The following is a 17,176-nucleotide window of genomic DNA, read 5'->3' as shown; positions in this document are numbered from 1 at the left end:
CCCTGCGGGGACTCCCTAGAACCGAGGTGACCCCGCGGCAAGGCACAGCCCCATCCTGGGCGCCCTGAAAGAGGCTCGCGTTCCCCGGCGTCGGCCGTGCTCTCTCTGGAAGGGCGCGCGCTCAGACTTTCCGTCCAGGTCCCACGACACTTGTGTCCACTTCGCGGGGCTTCGGACTACAGGCCGTCAAGGACCCGCAGGCTGTGCGCCCTTCACAGAGTGTCAGAGCGCAGGGGGCTCGCGCTGAGCTCCAGGCTTTGGGGGGAACCGTGCAGAGGACTGTGATCATTTCAGGGCGAAAGCAGCGCGGGTGTTCTTGCGCGCCCCTCGGAGAACGAGTGTCTCAAGGGGCTGGGCAGGGGTCTGTCCCAGGTGGACCGGTAGGTTCTCTGGAGGCACTTTCAGGGAGTGGGGTCCTCGCAGCAGCAGAGGGGCAATAATTAAAACTAGTCCCCTCAGTTCTCCAGGACCTGAGCTTGCTTCTCTCCTGCTCTCGTGGGTTTTGTTTCTGCTTGGTGTGTCACATGTTCTCAGCGGTCCCAGTAAACCCCCAGCTAGAGAGCAGCAGGCTTTACAAGTACTCCAGAAATTGCACTAAAGAAAGTAAGACAGCATTGCTCCGGGATGGGAAGGTGGACTTGTGGGGCTGGGTGGTGGCAAGCACATGTGCTGATCCAGATGTCCTGGGTCAGCTTTCCCTACAGGTGAATGCCTGGCCCTTTAGTAGAGTGTCCACCAAGAGCAGAGCTCTCCTGTCTCCACACCCACCATGACCTCTGCACGTCAAATCAGCAGGTCAGCACCCTCGCAGCCTCTAGGTTTCTGATCCAGCTTCAGAAGGTGGTCAGGCAGTGACCCTTCAGACCATCTAGGAGAGGGAGGGGCAGCACCCTGGGAGCCCTGAGCGACTGTTTTCTCTGTCGTCCTGCTCAGGCGGGTGGCGTGGGCAGTACAGTTCCAAGGGCCCTGTGAACCCGTTGGGCTGGGCCAGACCTGCTGGACGGCCAAGGTGTACCCAGAACCCCAGCGATCCCAGACTTTCAAAGTCAGGTTGGAAGACTCGCAGTTCGAGGGCCAGAGAAAGAGAGAAGGTGTAATTACAGGGTTGCGCTCCTCGGCCCATCTGCTTGGAATTACAGAGCAGTCTTCATCTTTGGCTGAAACATGAAACAAATCAGAGCCCACGGGCAGATCAAACGGCAGCTGCCACCCACACCAGAAACGAGAGGCAGAGAGAGAGGATGAAGGGGAGAGTGTCCCCTAAAAAACCTCTCATCGTAGTTGAAAGAAAATGGGCACATGGGTGAATGCCTTTAAAGTGAAAAAAGTATTTGAAATTGGCATGAACAGAATTTTTTTTTTTTTTGCACAAGGCCATTTGCCTTTTGGACTACAAAAGCCATCCTCAGAGACGCAGCCTAGGCCAACCCATCCTGAATTTTTCCTCCTTGTTTCGAGCGGTGGAAGTTGAAACCACACTTCCTGCACCACAGTGCAAGCTTCGATAGTACCAAGGGGTAAGGGGAGCCCAAGTGCAGCCTCATTGTGGCTCGAATCTAGCCCCAGATCTCTGGACTCCAGCTGAAGTCAGCCTGAACTCCGTGGGGTCGGGGTTTACCCAGACCCACAGTGTGCCGGGAGGGAGTCAGGAAAGGGGCATAAGCCAGTGGGGCCAGCCCCTGTGCACATGTCCACATGTGCATGTGTGTGCAGGCATACATATGATGAAAGGATGTAAGATAAAAAAAACAAGGTTTGCCAAGTTTAAGGGGATGACGAGGATAATCCTACAAAAAGTCATCCCATTTCAAAGTGAACCTCCTGTGGCAAAATTATGCACACTGATGTTGCCCACAGACCAGCTGCGCTCGTGGGGGCTCCAGCACAGAAGAGAAAGTGAGGGAGTAGTACTTCTGGGTATAAATCTCTGTGACCTGAGAGAGGCTTGCTTGTTACGATGCCTTAGGGTAGTGTAGAGCACCAGGAAAGAATTGAGTATTCTTCCTTTCCCCCTTTTCTGACCTGTTTTTACTTACTTGAAGTACTTTTAACAAAATATGAGCATTAGTCCATCTAACCCAAGGGAGTGGCTTCAGAGTGTGTCTTACTCTGTAGTTAGGGGTCTTGCAAGTATTTAAAGATTCTGTAGTAACAGATGGAGCTTGATCGTTTATCTTAAGAGAAGTCATCAGCCTGAAGAAAATTGCCTGCACTCTTTTAGAATGGCTTAATGATATGTCTACTGGTATTGGAAAAGATCCTGATGCTGGGAAATATTGAAGGCAAGAGAAGAAGGGGGTGGCAGAGGATGAGAAGGTTAGATAGCATCACTGACTCAATGGATACGAGTTTGAGCAAACTCTGGGAGATAGTGGAAGACAGGGAAGCCTGGTGTGCTGCAGTCTATGGGGTCACAAAGAGCCGGACATGACTGAGTGACTGAATAGCAAACAACCTTAGGATGCCATTTGTTTATTTATTAATATGGTAGCAATTAGTAGATTAAAACATATTTTCTATGGTGATGCATGTACTTGGGGCCAACTTTAATTAATTTAGTTCCTGACATCATTTGTAGATTATTTGTTCCACCAAGTCTCATTAATAAGATTACAGAGTGCACAAGACCTTCAGGAAGATTCCAGGTGAAGACGCTGGAGAAACTATTGTGTTTGGCATCTGATCTTTGTTCAGTTTGGGGGTTACTTTTATTTCAACTCAGGCAAGTCATAAATCACCCCTAGATCCTATTGGTGAGTAAATTAGGATCTGGCAAGACAGGAGCCTTTTGTTTATTTTAGCTTTTTTTTTTAAACTGTAAATGTGGTGAGAGACCCAAGTTCAAAATGTGACGATGTGAAAGCATGCGTGTCAGTTTTACTCTCCCCTCCTTCACCTCCTGAGAGCAATTGCATTTCTTAGTCCAAATAAAGCTGATTGAATGTCGTGAGGGTCTGCAGCTGAGGGATGTCCCTTGTTGCTGTTTTCTTTGCTTCGATGAAAAGTCACAAAAGTCATCCCGCTCCAGAACACAGATTAACACAAGGCGTTTCAGAGTAAGTGGTGCTGTCGTGTGCCTGAGTGCTGATTCTCTCTGCTGATGGAAACAAAACGTGTGGGATGAAGTTTTGGAGCCCATGTTGGGGAGGTGGTCTTCTCCTCAACACTGTTTACTTTGTAGCATTCATTGACTTTTCTGAAATGGGAAGACACTTTTGAGCTATTCTCTTTCACTCAAGTGTAGTCTCTTAAAGTTGAAAAAAAAAAACAAAAAACCAAAACTGTGTGGATTACCAAAAGATTGTTTAACCAACAGAATGCAAGGAAACATTGCAATAGGGTAAAATAGAATCTTTGAAATATGATTTTTACTGAAGGCAGCTCTTGTGACCAAAAATACATTGCCTTTCCTATACCTTTTCCCCCCTAGTCATAAAATGTAATCTTGAAAAGAAATAGGACTCAGCTGCTCATAGCAGGGAGCAAGGGTCGTAGGCAGATGGTAAATATTCTTTTGTGGAAGAAACCGACCGGCCTTAAGCACGTGGCTGAGCTGACTCGTTGTAGCTGTGTTCCTTCTTTTTCTCCCTAAGTGAGTAAAGAGCTCAACATCAGTGGGAGACAGGGCTGTGCAAATGCACATCGTTAAGGGACAGACTGATGACAGCCTGATAGAACATTTGGGACTAGAAATGTGAAAAGGTATGTTGGTGATTGTGAGCATCTGCTGGAAGCTTACGTGGCGTGAGTGTCTTTAGGAGCCCCTGCATGGGGTGGAAGTGATCCTGGGGAACAGCTCAGGAGAGTCTGTCACCATCCCAGGAGGAGTGCCTACTGTGTCCTGACATTGTGTGCACAGGCCGTTTAGTTCTTCTCACTTTGGGAATAAAATTATTTTGGAAAGTCGTGTAATTGGAGGAACCTAGGTCAGAGAAAGGATGTGAAGTCACCCTGCAGTGACTGAGGGTCTCCTGTTCTCGAAGGGTTTTCTAGCCTCCTTCTTTCAGCCATTCAGTCACCAGATCTGTCTACCAGGGCCTCCTGGTGCCTGTGTCCCTGCTGGCTGGGGACAAGGCTGGGAGGAGGGGCAGTCCCTTCCTGAAGATTCCTGAGAACACCTGGGGAAGGGGAGAGCTTATGGAGAGCCCAGAGCCAGGAGGTTGGCGTGCTGCCCTGACTGCAGTGTTTCTCCCTTCTGGGAGTCCCACACTCCACACACTCACACACCGTGCACATAGACACACCATACACACACACACACACACACACACACACACACCATAACATATACACTCACACCGTAACACACACCGTACACATGTACGTACACACACCATACATACACCACATATACACACACCACATACACACACACCATACACACACACACATCACATATACACATACTATAACATATATACACACACCACATACACCGTCATACACCATGCATAGACACACACACCATGAACACACCATGCACGTATACATAACATGCATACACACAGCATACACCACACACACACCATACATACACCATGTACACACACACCATACACACATACCATACACATCCACACATGTGCCATAGACACGTTCAAACACATACCATACATACACCACATGTACACCATGCACATATACACACACTATACACAAACACATACATACCACATACACACCATACACACAGGTACCACATACATACCATGTATACACCACGTGCATACATACTGTGAAGACCCCAGGTGCACACACACACAGTGCCCAAACACCACACACACACACCATGCACACACACATCACACATGTATACACAACACACCTCATGCACACAACATACACACAGACACACACCATATACATAGTCACACACACCTCACACACACACATGGCTGTGGCGAGCAGTCTGTGGTGGCAGCCGTCAGCTCCAGGCCCAGCGGGCAGAACAGCCATCTGTGGTTCAACCCCAGCGTCTGGCCCGGACACCGAGGCCTTAGAAGAAAACGACTTAGAGAATTACCTCGTTTTCATCTGAAGTTAAATGAAAGCAGGAATTTGAAATCTTGACTTTATTGTGTTTCTCATAAAGGGAAAATGCTTTCAGATAAGAAAGTTTAAAGACTGGCAAAAGCAACTCTCTCAGCTTTGATCTCCGGAGACATGGAAATAAAAACAAGAGCATGGTGAGTGTAGGTGCCCGTCTGGAGTGAACTCCAGCTTTTGTTCCAAGACATGGCAGCCGTGTGGGCGGTGGAACAGACTGCCGACCTCACGGCCCACTCGCCATCTCGAGGGCCCCCTTCGTGGGCTGGGCGATGTCTTGGTGGAGTGATCACTTGCATATCCCCTGTTGTCCCGTCGTCTCTCCATGGATTTGTTTGCATCACAACGCTCCACCCAGAGAGGCATCCTCGCTCTTGTGCAAGAGGGATGCAGGTCACGTTGCATCCAGGATACCAGGTGCCTGGTGAGCGGGGACAGGTCTTTCAGAAACCTGCCGCCCTCCGAAACCACCATTGTGTATGCCTTGATGTTACACTTACTTGGCTGTTTTGATATAATTTTTTTAAGCATTAAAGCACCTTTTCAGTGACTACCCAGCTCAGAGGTGCGTTCAGTCCCAAGTGTCCAAGTGTGCCTGGAAGTGTTTCCTTCCCAACTGATTTCTTACTTTATTGTGTGGATGGTGGTTTGGAGTGTTGGGTCCTCAGTCTAGATGGGCAGGTCAGAAACTGCAGGGTATATCGAGGGGACTCAGATTTTTTAAATGTTACTGAGAACTTGGGGATGTGGCCACACACCATATCTCTCTCCCAAGTTTCCCTTCCCGTGTCAGTGACGGGTCCGGCCTCATATAATACAACCTTGCACCCGGTAGGCCTGCAGCCACCTGCTGAGGGGTGAAGGTTGGCTCTGAGTCACTACTCTGTCTGCCCCCTACACCCGCCCTTCACCTTCTGTCTGATCCTGTCCGTGGCCTGGCTCACTCTTCAAGAACAGCATGGGTTCAGGGATCAGCGTGGGTGATGGAGAAATACTGCATTTGTCCTTGTTGAAGCCAGTGTTCAGGGGTGCTTACTGTGAGCAGAGCCTGGCAACCTGGAGGCTGTAAACAGTCACCTGGCCCCATGGGCCTTGAACTTAGGTCACAAATCCCTGGGTAAATGGTTAAACCTGTGTCTCCTCTCGTTTGGGGAAATCTGGTCTTTTATTTGCTATCTCTGGGAGTTTTCACTGTCTGAACAGTAGACTGTCAATCATGGTAGAAGTAAAGGTCATTCTGGAGTCATTTAGGACTTCTGTTGTGAGTGATTTTGCCCGTGGGAATGAGTTGATCTTGCACATACACATGTAGGAACACACATGCACGCACATATCCGGGCATGTGAACACACCCTCCAGAGCCCCAGGAACTCATGTAGTTCTCTGCAAGAGGTCATCTATGAAGTTGTCCCCCGAGCCTTGAGGAATTAGTTTGTTTTCAGCAAGAGAACAGTCTCCTTCCAGGGTCCTGTACTTGAAAGAAGCTGCCCCGTTGTCATAACCATTTGATCTGGGCCCAGGCCTGAGACCTCAGATGTCAGAGACTGTTCTGTAGTGAAGTCACACTGATAGCCGCTTCATCAGAGCACCACTGATTGCGCCGGCTGGGTGTGGCTGTATCAGGGCCTGGCTCTTCCTAACACCCTTGACCTTGAAGACTGGTTTTCCTCTGCTCCTTTCTGTTCATGTGCCTGATATTTGAGAAACGAGATAATATGTGAGTCAAGTGAATCTTCAAGTATTTTGCAGATGGTAGTTACCATTCCCATTCCTCTAATTTTTAATTTGTACTGGGGCACAAAGGCACCTGTTCGATGACCAGCCAGAGTCACCTTGAAGCCTAGAAACAGCCCCTTTCTACCTGTGCTGGTGCTGTTTAACCTTTGAGATGCTCTTTTCCTTGTAGTTATTTGCAACAAAACTTAACGAATGAGACCCGATGCGCTAGTCTTCTCAACTGACCAATACATCTAGACTCCTTAGTTCACCAAAACCTTGATGTTATTTGTGTGTGCATCATACATATGTATTTCCTGACTCATATGAGAAACACAGAGAGGGGGACCCTCTCATGGCCTAAATAGGACTGTCACCTGCTCACCGATGACTACTGCATCCAGAGCACCACCCACAGGCACTGCTGTTCCTAACAGTGACCTCACCGTGCACCGCCTTAAGAACCTGAAAGACCGTCATGTCAACTGCACTCAATGTCCAACGGCAGAATTGTCAGCAACCAAATATGGCGACGGGGCTTCCCAGGTGGTGCTAGTGGTAAAGAACCCACCTGCCAGTACAGGAGACTTAAGAGACTCAGGTTCAAATTGGGTTGGGAAGATCCCCTGGAGGAGGGAATGGCAACCCACTCCCAGCATTCTTGTCTGGGAAGTCCCATGGACAGAGGAGCCTGGCGAGCTACAGTCCATAAGGTCCCAAATAGTTGGACACAGCTGAAGCGACTCAGCACAGGACAACACACAACACAGCAGATATGGTGATTAGCCAATGCACTTCTGATTATACCGATAATATAATCAAATGCAGGGTTTTAAAGTTATTATGCGTGATAAGACATTTACTATTATAAGTAATAAGTACACTCAGGTAGTAACTGTTATCACAGTCGCCGCCTTCGAGTTGGATATCGATTTAAGCTGTTGGAGACAGGTGAAAGTGGACCCTTAAGTATTTTGCAAGAGTTTGTTTCCAGACTTAGTGCTGATTAGTAATACTCCTGGTTTCCTCTCTCTGTCTTTCCCTCCTTCCTTTCCTTTTTAAATACCTTCTTGGTGAGACCTCTCCCTACCACATGCCAGAGATGGTCCATGCCTCTCTAGAACCACAGAGAAGATTTACTGCTTGTTGAAAGCAAGTCCCTTCGCTCATCTTTCTCACATATTCAGGCAAAATTGATACACTGAGCCATGGCAGAAGCTTCATAATTGATCCTCCTGCTGCTCATCCCTCCAAAAAAGGGAAAAGCAGTCTTTCCCAAATGGAATCCTTATCCTGTGTTAGTTTGCCTAAAAGCTTTGGGTTCCTCTTCCCTGGTCCAGCCCACTCCATGCTCAAGATGACGTACCCGCCTACTCCCCCTCACGAGCCCCTCCATAAGCCCTGGGGTCTGGTTTCTCCCCCAACTGTAGGATGTGCCTACAGAGTGAATGCCTGGCCCTCCAGAGCCTTTCTGATGGTGTGAATGAGTGAGTTGCTAGTTTCAGTCCCAGATTTGGAGCTGACACAGTCCTGGCAATGCGAGAAAATGGGGCCCTGGGTTGGCCAGAAGTCTAAGACTGGTCTTGGAGGGTACCCGATGGCTGATCCTGGGAAGGGAGTCCTGGGGTGTAAGGAGTTGGGGCGGTCCACATGGCCTCCCCTGCAGCTGAACTAGGTGCCTCATGTGGCCTTTTCACTCCCAGCCGTTGATTGAATATTAGACGGAACCTGGCTCAGACGCTAAAGAATCCACCTGCAATGCAGGAGACCTGGGTTTGATCCCTGCGTTGGGACGATCCCCTGGAGAAGGAAATGGCTACTCATTTATGTATTCTTTTTTTTTTTAATTGAAGGATAATTGCTTTACAGAATTTTGTTGTTTTCTGTCAAACTGCAACATGAATCACTCATAGGTCCCTCTTGTACCTCCCTCCCATCTCCTGCCCCATCCCGCCCCTCTAGGTTGATACAGAGCCCCTGTTTGAGTTTCCTGAGACATTCAGCAAATTCCCGTTGGCTATCTATTTTACAAGTGGTAATGTAAGTTTCCATGTTACTCTCCTCATACATCTCACCTTCTCCACCGCTGTCCCCATAAGTCAGTTCTCTATGTCTGTTTCTTCATTGTGACACTCCAGTATTCTTGCCTGGAGAATCCCATCGACAGAGGAGCCCAATGGGCTGCAGTCCATGGGGTCGCAGAGTTGGACACAACCGACTAACACTTTTTACTTTCACATGGGGCAGGTGTCCACGACTCACACCAGGCAAGCTGGGTGAGTGTTGGCAACCTCATTCAGAGCTGACCCTTAGAGACAGCTTCTCCTGCCTGCTCCCACTTGACCTCTTCAGTTTTGCTTCCTAAGAACCATCAAGGTGATGGGTACTTTGAAGGAAAAAGATAAAAAGAGAATAAATTCCAGTCCCATTTCCCACCCTAGAGATTCATCCCTACCTGGTGGGTAGCCCTGTATCCCAGGGAGGGGTTGTCTATTGAGTCCTCAATCCTGCTGGCCTCCTGGGCAACACCTCGCCTGGGCCCCGATGTGGCTCGTTGTCCAACAGGAGCAGCAGCAAGATGGAGACTGGTCTCTAGAAGCCCTTTGCCTGCTCTCTGCTGCTGCTGCTGCTGCTAAGTTGCTTCAGTCGTGTCCGACTCTGCCTGCTCTCTAGTGATGTGCAATTGGTAGTTTGGGGATTTTCTTTCTTCCTTCCCTTGTTATAAAGCTGCCTGTGGGCACCCTCCCTGGGTGGCGCCCACCTCCCGCACAACCACACAGGTCCTGAGCACCATGCCCTCTTCCCCCAACCCCGAACCTACCTCCTCTCCAGACCTGGCCACCATCCACACTGGTCCTCAGACATCCAGCCCAGCAAGACCTTGAGAGTCTCCATGTTGGAAAAACTCAGCTTCATTCTTCTTTGTGCTTCCAGCCCCTATGCTGCACAGAGTGGCAGCACGTGGGCACTTGTTACGGTGAGTAGCGCTTGTCACCGGCCTCGGGCTCCCATGCTCCTGTCCATCTGGATCACCAGTGAGTCGGCTGCTGGGAGCCCAGACTTCTGGGTATTCTGTCCATGCAGAGCTCAGAGTGCACCAGGGTCGGGGGACTCTCTCCATTATGGTAGCCGTCTTGTTAGGAAGGGCTTTCTCAGGGCCTCCAAGAGCTTGACCATCATTTAAACTAAAAGCATGTGTGCATGCCAAGTCGTTTCAGCCTTGTCCAACTCTTGGCAACTCCATGGACTGTAGCCCACCAGCATCCTTGGTATTCTCCAGGCAAGAATACTGGAGTGGGTTACCATGCCCTCCTTCAGGGGATCTTCTTGACCCAGGGATTGAACCCACGTTTCCTGCGGCCCATGAATTGCAGGTGGATTCTTTACCACTGAGCCACTGGGGAAGCCCTAAAATAAGAGCTGCTGCTGCTGCTGCTAAGTCGCTTCAGTCGTGTCTGACTCCTAGCGACCCCATGGACTGCAGCCTACCAGGCTCCTCCATCCATGGGATTTTCCAGGCAAGAGTACTGGAGTGGGGTGCCATTGCCTTCTCCAAAATAATAGCAACTAACATCTAATAAGAACCGTGAACCATATGCTAAAGGAAACGCTCTTGGTGAGTCCTGAGACTGACTCCAGGACCCTGCAGTGCTGTCACCTCCTCCTTACAGGTGAGCGCACGGGAGCTTGTGGGGCCGAGTGATGGGTTTGTGGTCATGGTGCCGTTGTGTGTTTCATCGGTTGTAGGACTGATGTCTTTTCATAAATAAGGTCTTTACAGTGGGTGTGCATCTTCCAGTCGCCGTGAGCCTGTGGGTGGCCGTCATGCTGGGGACGTGGGTCTTCACCTGCGTGAGCCTGGACCCAGCTGCCCGTACTGTCCTCACCTCACTTCCTCTCTGTGCGCTCTTGTTACTCTCCACCTGTGGCATAGTTGCCAATAGCTTGGTCCTGAAAAGAGAGTGAAAGTTTGAGCCAGGTGTTAGAACTCACTTGTAAATTCTACTCTCAACGCTGAGAACAAAAGTGAAAGTAAGTGAAAGTGAAGTCGCTCAGTTGATCTGACTCTTTGCGACCCCATGGACTGTAGCCCACCAGCCTTCTCCATCCATGGAATTTTCCAGGCATGAGTACTGGAGTGGGTTGCCATTTCCTTCTCCAGGGGATCTTCCTGACCCAGGGATTGAACCTGGGTCTCCCACATTGCAGGCAGATGCTTTATCATCTGAGCCACCAGGGAAATCCACTCTCAGTGCTGAGAACAAAACCAGGGTGGAAATCAGGCAGACCAGTAAGAGAGCCGGGGGTGTCCCGTGACATCAGTGGGTCGAGTGTTTATCTCAGAGTGAGGGTGGGAAGTAGCTGCCCTTACATGTTTCCTCACTGAGAAACAGTTATGTGGAAGGGAAGATGCCCACGAAAAGACAAGGCTGTGTTTGAGCTTTGTGGTCGAGATCCTTGTAGAGCAGAGCCATTATTGTCCCGAGTGAAGCTTTGCAGCTGAAGGCCAGATCTCTCTGCAGAGATGAAGCAGTCAGAGGCCGTATTCTGAGGGTGTCTGGGCACTGCTGCTAAGGCCTGTGTCACTGTTTAAATGCAAGTGCTTTTTGTCACTGGTAATAAAATAACGATGCATCTTAACAATCACTGAAGTCTTGGGTTTGATGAAATCTATTAAGTGGCTGATCCGGTTTCAAACCTAAGTAGCCCAGTTCCGGCATTTCACCCATATCCACTCCCTTCCAGCTTTCCTTAGCTTTACAGGGACACATTTGCAGAGTGTAAAGGGGTTTATATAAATCAGTTTTAGAACAGAGCTTGGCTTGGTTGATCTGAGAGCATGGCATCTTGACTGAATGCTGAGTGTCACATTTAAAAGAGAATCTTCTCCAGTTCCCAGTGTCTCGTGACTTGAAGACTTGAATTAAAGTCTGGTTTTTTTAGCCACATAACAATTGCTCACACAGTTGACTACTCAACAGATGACAAGTTATACTGTATTATTTCTTTGTTTCATTCCCACCAGGAGACTCAGGAAGTGCTTCCTATTGTCAGGATGATCACGGCTCTTGGGGCTGGTGGAGGCACCCCTCTCCAGCCTCAAGTTCAGAGCCAACTGAGAGAGGTCCACACAGGTGCCAGACAAATGGGGACTGAAACCCTGGAATTGGGATAGATACCCCACCAGAAGACAGTGCGGGTGGACGTCCATGTAGGATTGCTAACAGGTCGCCCCTGACTTTTCCAGACTTTCCTCCTTCTCAGAGCCACAGCTTACCTACTGAAGGGGCCTCACTGTGGGGCTGGCAGAGGGGCTAATCAAAGTGTATGTGTTTTGAAAACAGGCTGGCTTTGAAAAGAGAAATAGCCAGGTTAGTAGGCTTGTGTCCTGCCTGTTTCCTTCTCCTCTTTGGGAGGGTCAGGAATGGAGTACCCAGGACCATCGCTACAGCAGAAGGGCCTTCACTGGGATGGAGTTCAAGGCCACAGGAAGGGGCTTCTTACTTAACAGCCCTGAGCATTGGTGTCTACACCACCTGATGCAGATTTCTGAGTTTTAGTGTCACCACATTACCAGGTGGCACTACTGGTAAAGAACCCCCTGCTGATGCAGGAGACATAAGAGACATGGGTTCGATCCCTGGGTCGGGAAGATCCCCTGGAGGAGGGCATGGCAACCCACTCCCATATTTTTGCCTGGAGAATCCCATGGACAGAGGAGCCTGGTGGGCTACAGTCCATAGAGTCACAAAGAGTTGTACATAACTGAGCACACACACATACACACACTCTAAGTTGGGTGTGATTCACATGGTTTGCCCGAACAGATTTGGTGGTGACATAGCATTTAACATTTATTATGAAACGATTACCGCAATCAGTTTTGTTAACACCCATCTTTTATCGTTGTATGTTTGTCTAATAGTGGTTTTGTTTTGTTTTTTGCTAACACAGTGCTGAATACCTAGTGGGTCCACAATAAAGACCCATCAGATCATGAGTTATTTCAGGAGTGACTCTCAGAAGGAACAGCAGGCTTTCAGAAAGACAGCTCCGTCTGTTTTCATTGCCTTTTCCTGAACACACGGTGGTATGCACATTTTGGCCAACCTGGTCCACATGTACTAAAGAGACGTTTGTCCTAGGTCCCCTCTACCCTGGAAAACATTTACAAGTGTTCAGTCTTCTTAAACCCTGTAACATATGTTTGTTTGTCACCAACTTTGAGTGGCAGCTTTGGAAGATCACTGAGGGAAATCACCCCTGCCCCCTTGGAGGGAGAGTGGAGGCCTGGCATCACCTTTAGAGGGTATCCACTTGGAGACCGATGAGCCCAAGATGCATGAGGTAGCACGAGCAGAAGGGAGCCCCTATGGCAGGGTGTCTCCTGAGCTCCATGGGCCTCTCCTGCCATCTCCTTTCACCCTTTTGCTGAGGCCACTGCTGTCTGTGTGTCACTGGCCTGTCCACCTCCCCGACCTCCCTTCCTGCCATTCTTCCAGCCCTGTCTCCAGCCTCAGTGGCCCTGAGGCACGGGCTTCTCTCCCCTGCAGCCCTGCACAGCTGCTCCCAGAGGCGTGGCCTTGTTGGCTGGTTCAGGAAACTGGGTTTGGGCTCTGGCTTTGCTAGGGACTCATCAAGTGACATCATGGAAGTCACGTTCATTGTCTCCCCAGATCCCATATTCTCAGCTGGGCAAGGATCTCCTGAGACCCTTTCCCACTGAGGCATGTGAATTCCAGGAGACCAGGAATAGCCACAGACCCGGCGTTTCCCACCTGGGGGACGGCCCTGCCTCGGGGAAGTTCCTCCGCCAGTCTCACGTCTCTAGGGCTCCACTGACACCTGCTTCCATGTTTCTGTTTCAGGGCTGGGAGAGGGCTCTGCTCTCCTTCATCCGGACAGCAGAACCCATCCCAGGTCCTTGGAGAAAAGCGCCTGGCGGGCGTTCAAGGAATCCCAGTGTCATCACATGCTCAAACACCTCCACAATGGAGCCAGGATCACCGTGCAGATGCCACCCGCCATCGAGGGCCACTGGGTGTCCACCGGGTAAGCGGCCGGGTGCAAGGGCCCGGCAAGTGCACTTCTTAGGGTTTCTCAGGTGCACAGAGACTTTCTAGAACCCACAGTGATCCTGGGGTTGTCTGAGTTCTCACTCAGAGCCAAGCGACTCTTGGAAGCCTGGGTTGATGAAGAAACAGAGCTCGGTCCTGCAGAAATCTTAGCCTGGGCAGTGGGGATACGGTGCCACTGTGAAGCCACCTGGGAGTGAAAGCGTCCTTGTTTACTGAACCTGAGGACCACTCGTGTATGAAAAGAACCATTAGCAAGTGAAATTAGCAAGGAGTCTGTGTTTCACCAACCCTGAAACATGACGTGCAAGCTTCTGATGGTCTAAATAGTCTAGCGGTATTCTGGTAAGTTGATATCCAGCTTCAGAGTCTGAGAGTACGTTAAAAAGGACCCACACTGCCTGGACCAGCCAGGGCACAGGTCTTGGCTTCTTTTCCAGGCTGTGGAGCTGAGATTTATCCCGGTTTGAGCTCTGGCTTATCTTCCATTAGAGCTTTTAAAAATAGCCCAGAGGCAGACCGTAGTCTTCACCCTGCCCATTAAATTGTTGCAAATTCACATGGCTAACTAGGCTAGGGAATAGTGAGATCTGACGCCTTCTGTGCAGACCCTGCCCAGGTGCCTCAGGAAGGGTTCACAGGCATCTGGAGAAGAGAGGAAAAAGCGAATAAGACAAGGGAGACCCAGAGGGTTTTTGTTTTTGTTTTTGTTTTTTCCCTAAAAATGGGGTTTCTCAGAGTAACCTCCTCATCAGTATTGGCACAGACAATCTTAATGCAGTGTACTTTTAAATAATTTATCATTTTGTTCAACAAATATTTCTGAAGTGCACAAATGTTTACTGCGCCTGAGCACAGTTCTAGACTGTGTGTGTAGCAGAGAGTGAAACAGACACGTCTTCAGGAATTTCACAAATAAACACACGAAGTGTTACAAGGAGGGAAAAAAAACAACAGGTGCTCCAGGAGACTATCAGGGCTCCTATTTTAGGACGGGCTGGGCTGGGAAGGGCTACCAAGATGAGGACACTTGAGCTGAGATGTTCTTGGCCATGCAAGACTGGGAAGAGCTCTTGCTGGGGGGCAAGCAGAGGCTGGACTGAAGAAGCACCACGGTAGCCCTTGTGCCTGGGGCGGGGGTGGGACAGCCCCCAGCAGGCCAAGGAGGAGGCTAAGCCGGCTCCCAGGGCCCCTGCAGACCAAGTCTCTTGTGAGTTTGGCTTTTAATGTAAGAGAATTGGGATGCCATTGAAGAGATTTCAGCAAGGGCCCTGCTAACAGCCTGATGCAATGTGACTGAAGGATGCTCTGGCTCAAGGGGATGGTGGAAAGAGTGACTGGGGATAGTAGGGTTCTCGGCCTCCTTAATCAATAGAAATCAATCAGAGGCCGGACAAGAAATTCAGGCCAGGCTTTACTGGGGCCCCTGCTGCAGCAGAGGGGAGCAAAAAGAAGTAATAGGTTGCCTTGCTTGCCCGGGTGCCTCAGTGGTAAAGCATCCGCCGGCCAGTGCAGGACACTCGGGTTTGATCCCTGGGTTGGGAAGATCCCCTGGAGGAGGAAATGGCAACCCATCCCAGTACTCTTGCCTGGGACATCCCATGGACAGAGGAGCCTGGCAGGCTACACCCCATGGAGTCACAAGAGTCAGACATGACTTAGCAACTAAACAAGGATAACAACAACCCCCCAAGGGAAGGGCGAGCTTGTTCCTTACATGGGATGAGGGTAGGGGGTATGTTGCTCAGGGTTTGGCAGGTGGGACGGCTTAGGTGGTCTGCCCACCTCTTAAGTGGTGTTGAGTGCAGGGGGTACACACAGTCCCCTGGTTTGCTCCCGGCTCTGCAGAAGGCAGTGGGATTTTTGGTCTTTCTGTATCTTGTTCATAATTTGCCCAACTGCACATGCACACAGTTATTTTTAGTCTCGTAGTTTCTGTGTATCCATTGCTGGAGGAGAGGTGTGTCCAGGTGCAGGCACTGCAGCCAAGGGTCCTAGGTCCCAGCCTGTCTCAACTTGGGGATGACCAATTAAAAAGCTGGAGACTAGTTCCAGCTGGAGATGGCTGAGGGCTGGGTGAGGGGAGTCAGTCGGGGGGCTGATGGAGAAGCAAGTGGATGTGAACTCAGAACTGGATCAGCAGATTCTCAAGTGAGATGAGGTGTGAGAAGTCAGTGGTGCTCTTGTCTAAACCATGGCAGCAGACATGAATGCCTCTTACATGGAAGGACTCCTCTCTCCCTGGGGGATGGGGGGAATATGGGTTTCCTCTCCCTCTGTCACAGAGACAGATGCTCAGAGGACCACTGGGTGCCATATGTCCACTCAGCATCTGCTGGCAGATGAAGGTCTCTCCCCAGCGAATGGCACCCACTTCCAGTAATGCTCAGTTTTGTCTGACTCTTTGTGACCCATGGACTGTAGACCCCGGTCCATGGGATTTCCCAGGCAAGAATACTGGAGTGGGTTGCCGTTTCCTCCTCCTCTTCCTGACCCATGGATCAATCCCGTATCTCCTGCGTCTCCTGCATTGCAGGTGGATTCTTTCCCACTGAGCCATCAGGGAAGCCCTAATGTCCATCCACCAGTTTGTAAGCTAACAGTAATTTTGAGAACCACTGGCCTTTGGGATGTCAGCTTCACAGCTTGATTTAGCTACACATGTCTCAAACCAGATTTACCATACCTACTAGGTTTATATATAAATAATAGACACAAGCAGGTTAAAGGCCAAGACTGGTGAGAGGAACGTCCCAATGTCACCAAGACTAGGATCTGGCTAAAGGTGATGAGTGGACGGATTCTCTGGCCAGCCGACTGACCGCAGCTGTGAGGTGTGGGGCCAGACCCCTGTGATGAACTCCCCTGCTTAATGTGCTCACAGTATCCCTCCATGTTTCTGGAGCTGTGAGGTGAGGGGTTGGGCCCCTGTGATGCCCCCCTCTTGCGGCTCCGGGCTCACTGGGTGTCTGCCCCGCTTTCCCGCAGCTGTGAGGTGCGGTCGGGCCCCGAGTTCATCACCAGGTCCTACCGATTCTACCACAACAACACGTTCAAGGCCTACCAGTTCTACTATGGCGGCAACCGCTGCACCAGCCCCACCTACACGTTGGTGGTCCGCGGCAAGATCCGCCTGCGCCCGGCCTCCTGGATCATCCGCGGCGGCACCGAGGCCGACTACCAGCTGCACCGCGTGCAGGTCGTGTGCCACTCAGAAGCGGTGGCCGAGCGGCTGGGGCAGCTGGTCAACCACACGTGCCCCGGCTTCGTGCCTGCCGGGGGCGCCTGGGTGCAGGACGTGCCCTACGACCTGTGGCAGGAGGAGGGCGGGCGCGAGT

At 50.4% G+C, this 17,176-nt stretch overlaps 1 protein-coding gene across 1 annotated transcript in view; it reads left to right on the top strand.

Annotated features, from left to right (window-relative positions):
- The window catches only part of APCDD1 (adenomatosis polyposis coli down-regulated 1), a 31,802-nt gene that overhangs the window by 286 nt on the left and 14,340 nt on the right, over positions 1–17,176 (top strand). The window contains exons 2-3 of the mRNA XM_010859114.1: positions 13,632–13,815; positions 16,827–17,174. Of these exons, the coding sequence (XP_010857416.1) occupies positions 13,632–13,815; positions 16,827–17,174 (532 nt within the window). The remainder of the gene's footprint in view (positions 1–13,631; positions 13,816–16,826; positions 17,175–17,176) is intronic.

Source organism: Bison bison, unplaced genomic scaffold (assembly GCF_000754665.1).
Source record: "Bison bison bison isolate TAMUID 2011002044 unplaced genomic scaffold, Bison_UMD1.0 scf7180017864453, whole genome shotgun sequence".
Lineage (NCBI taxonomy): Eukaryota > Metazoa > Chordata > Mammalia > Artiodactyla > Bovidae > Bison > Bison bison.
This window is presented reverse-complemented; position numbering and strand designations above follow the sequence as displayed.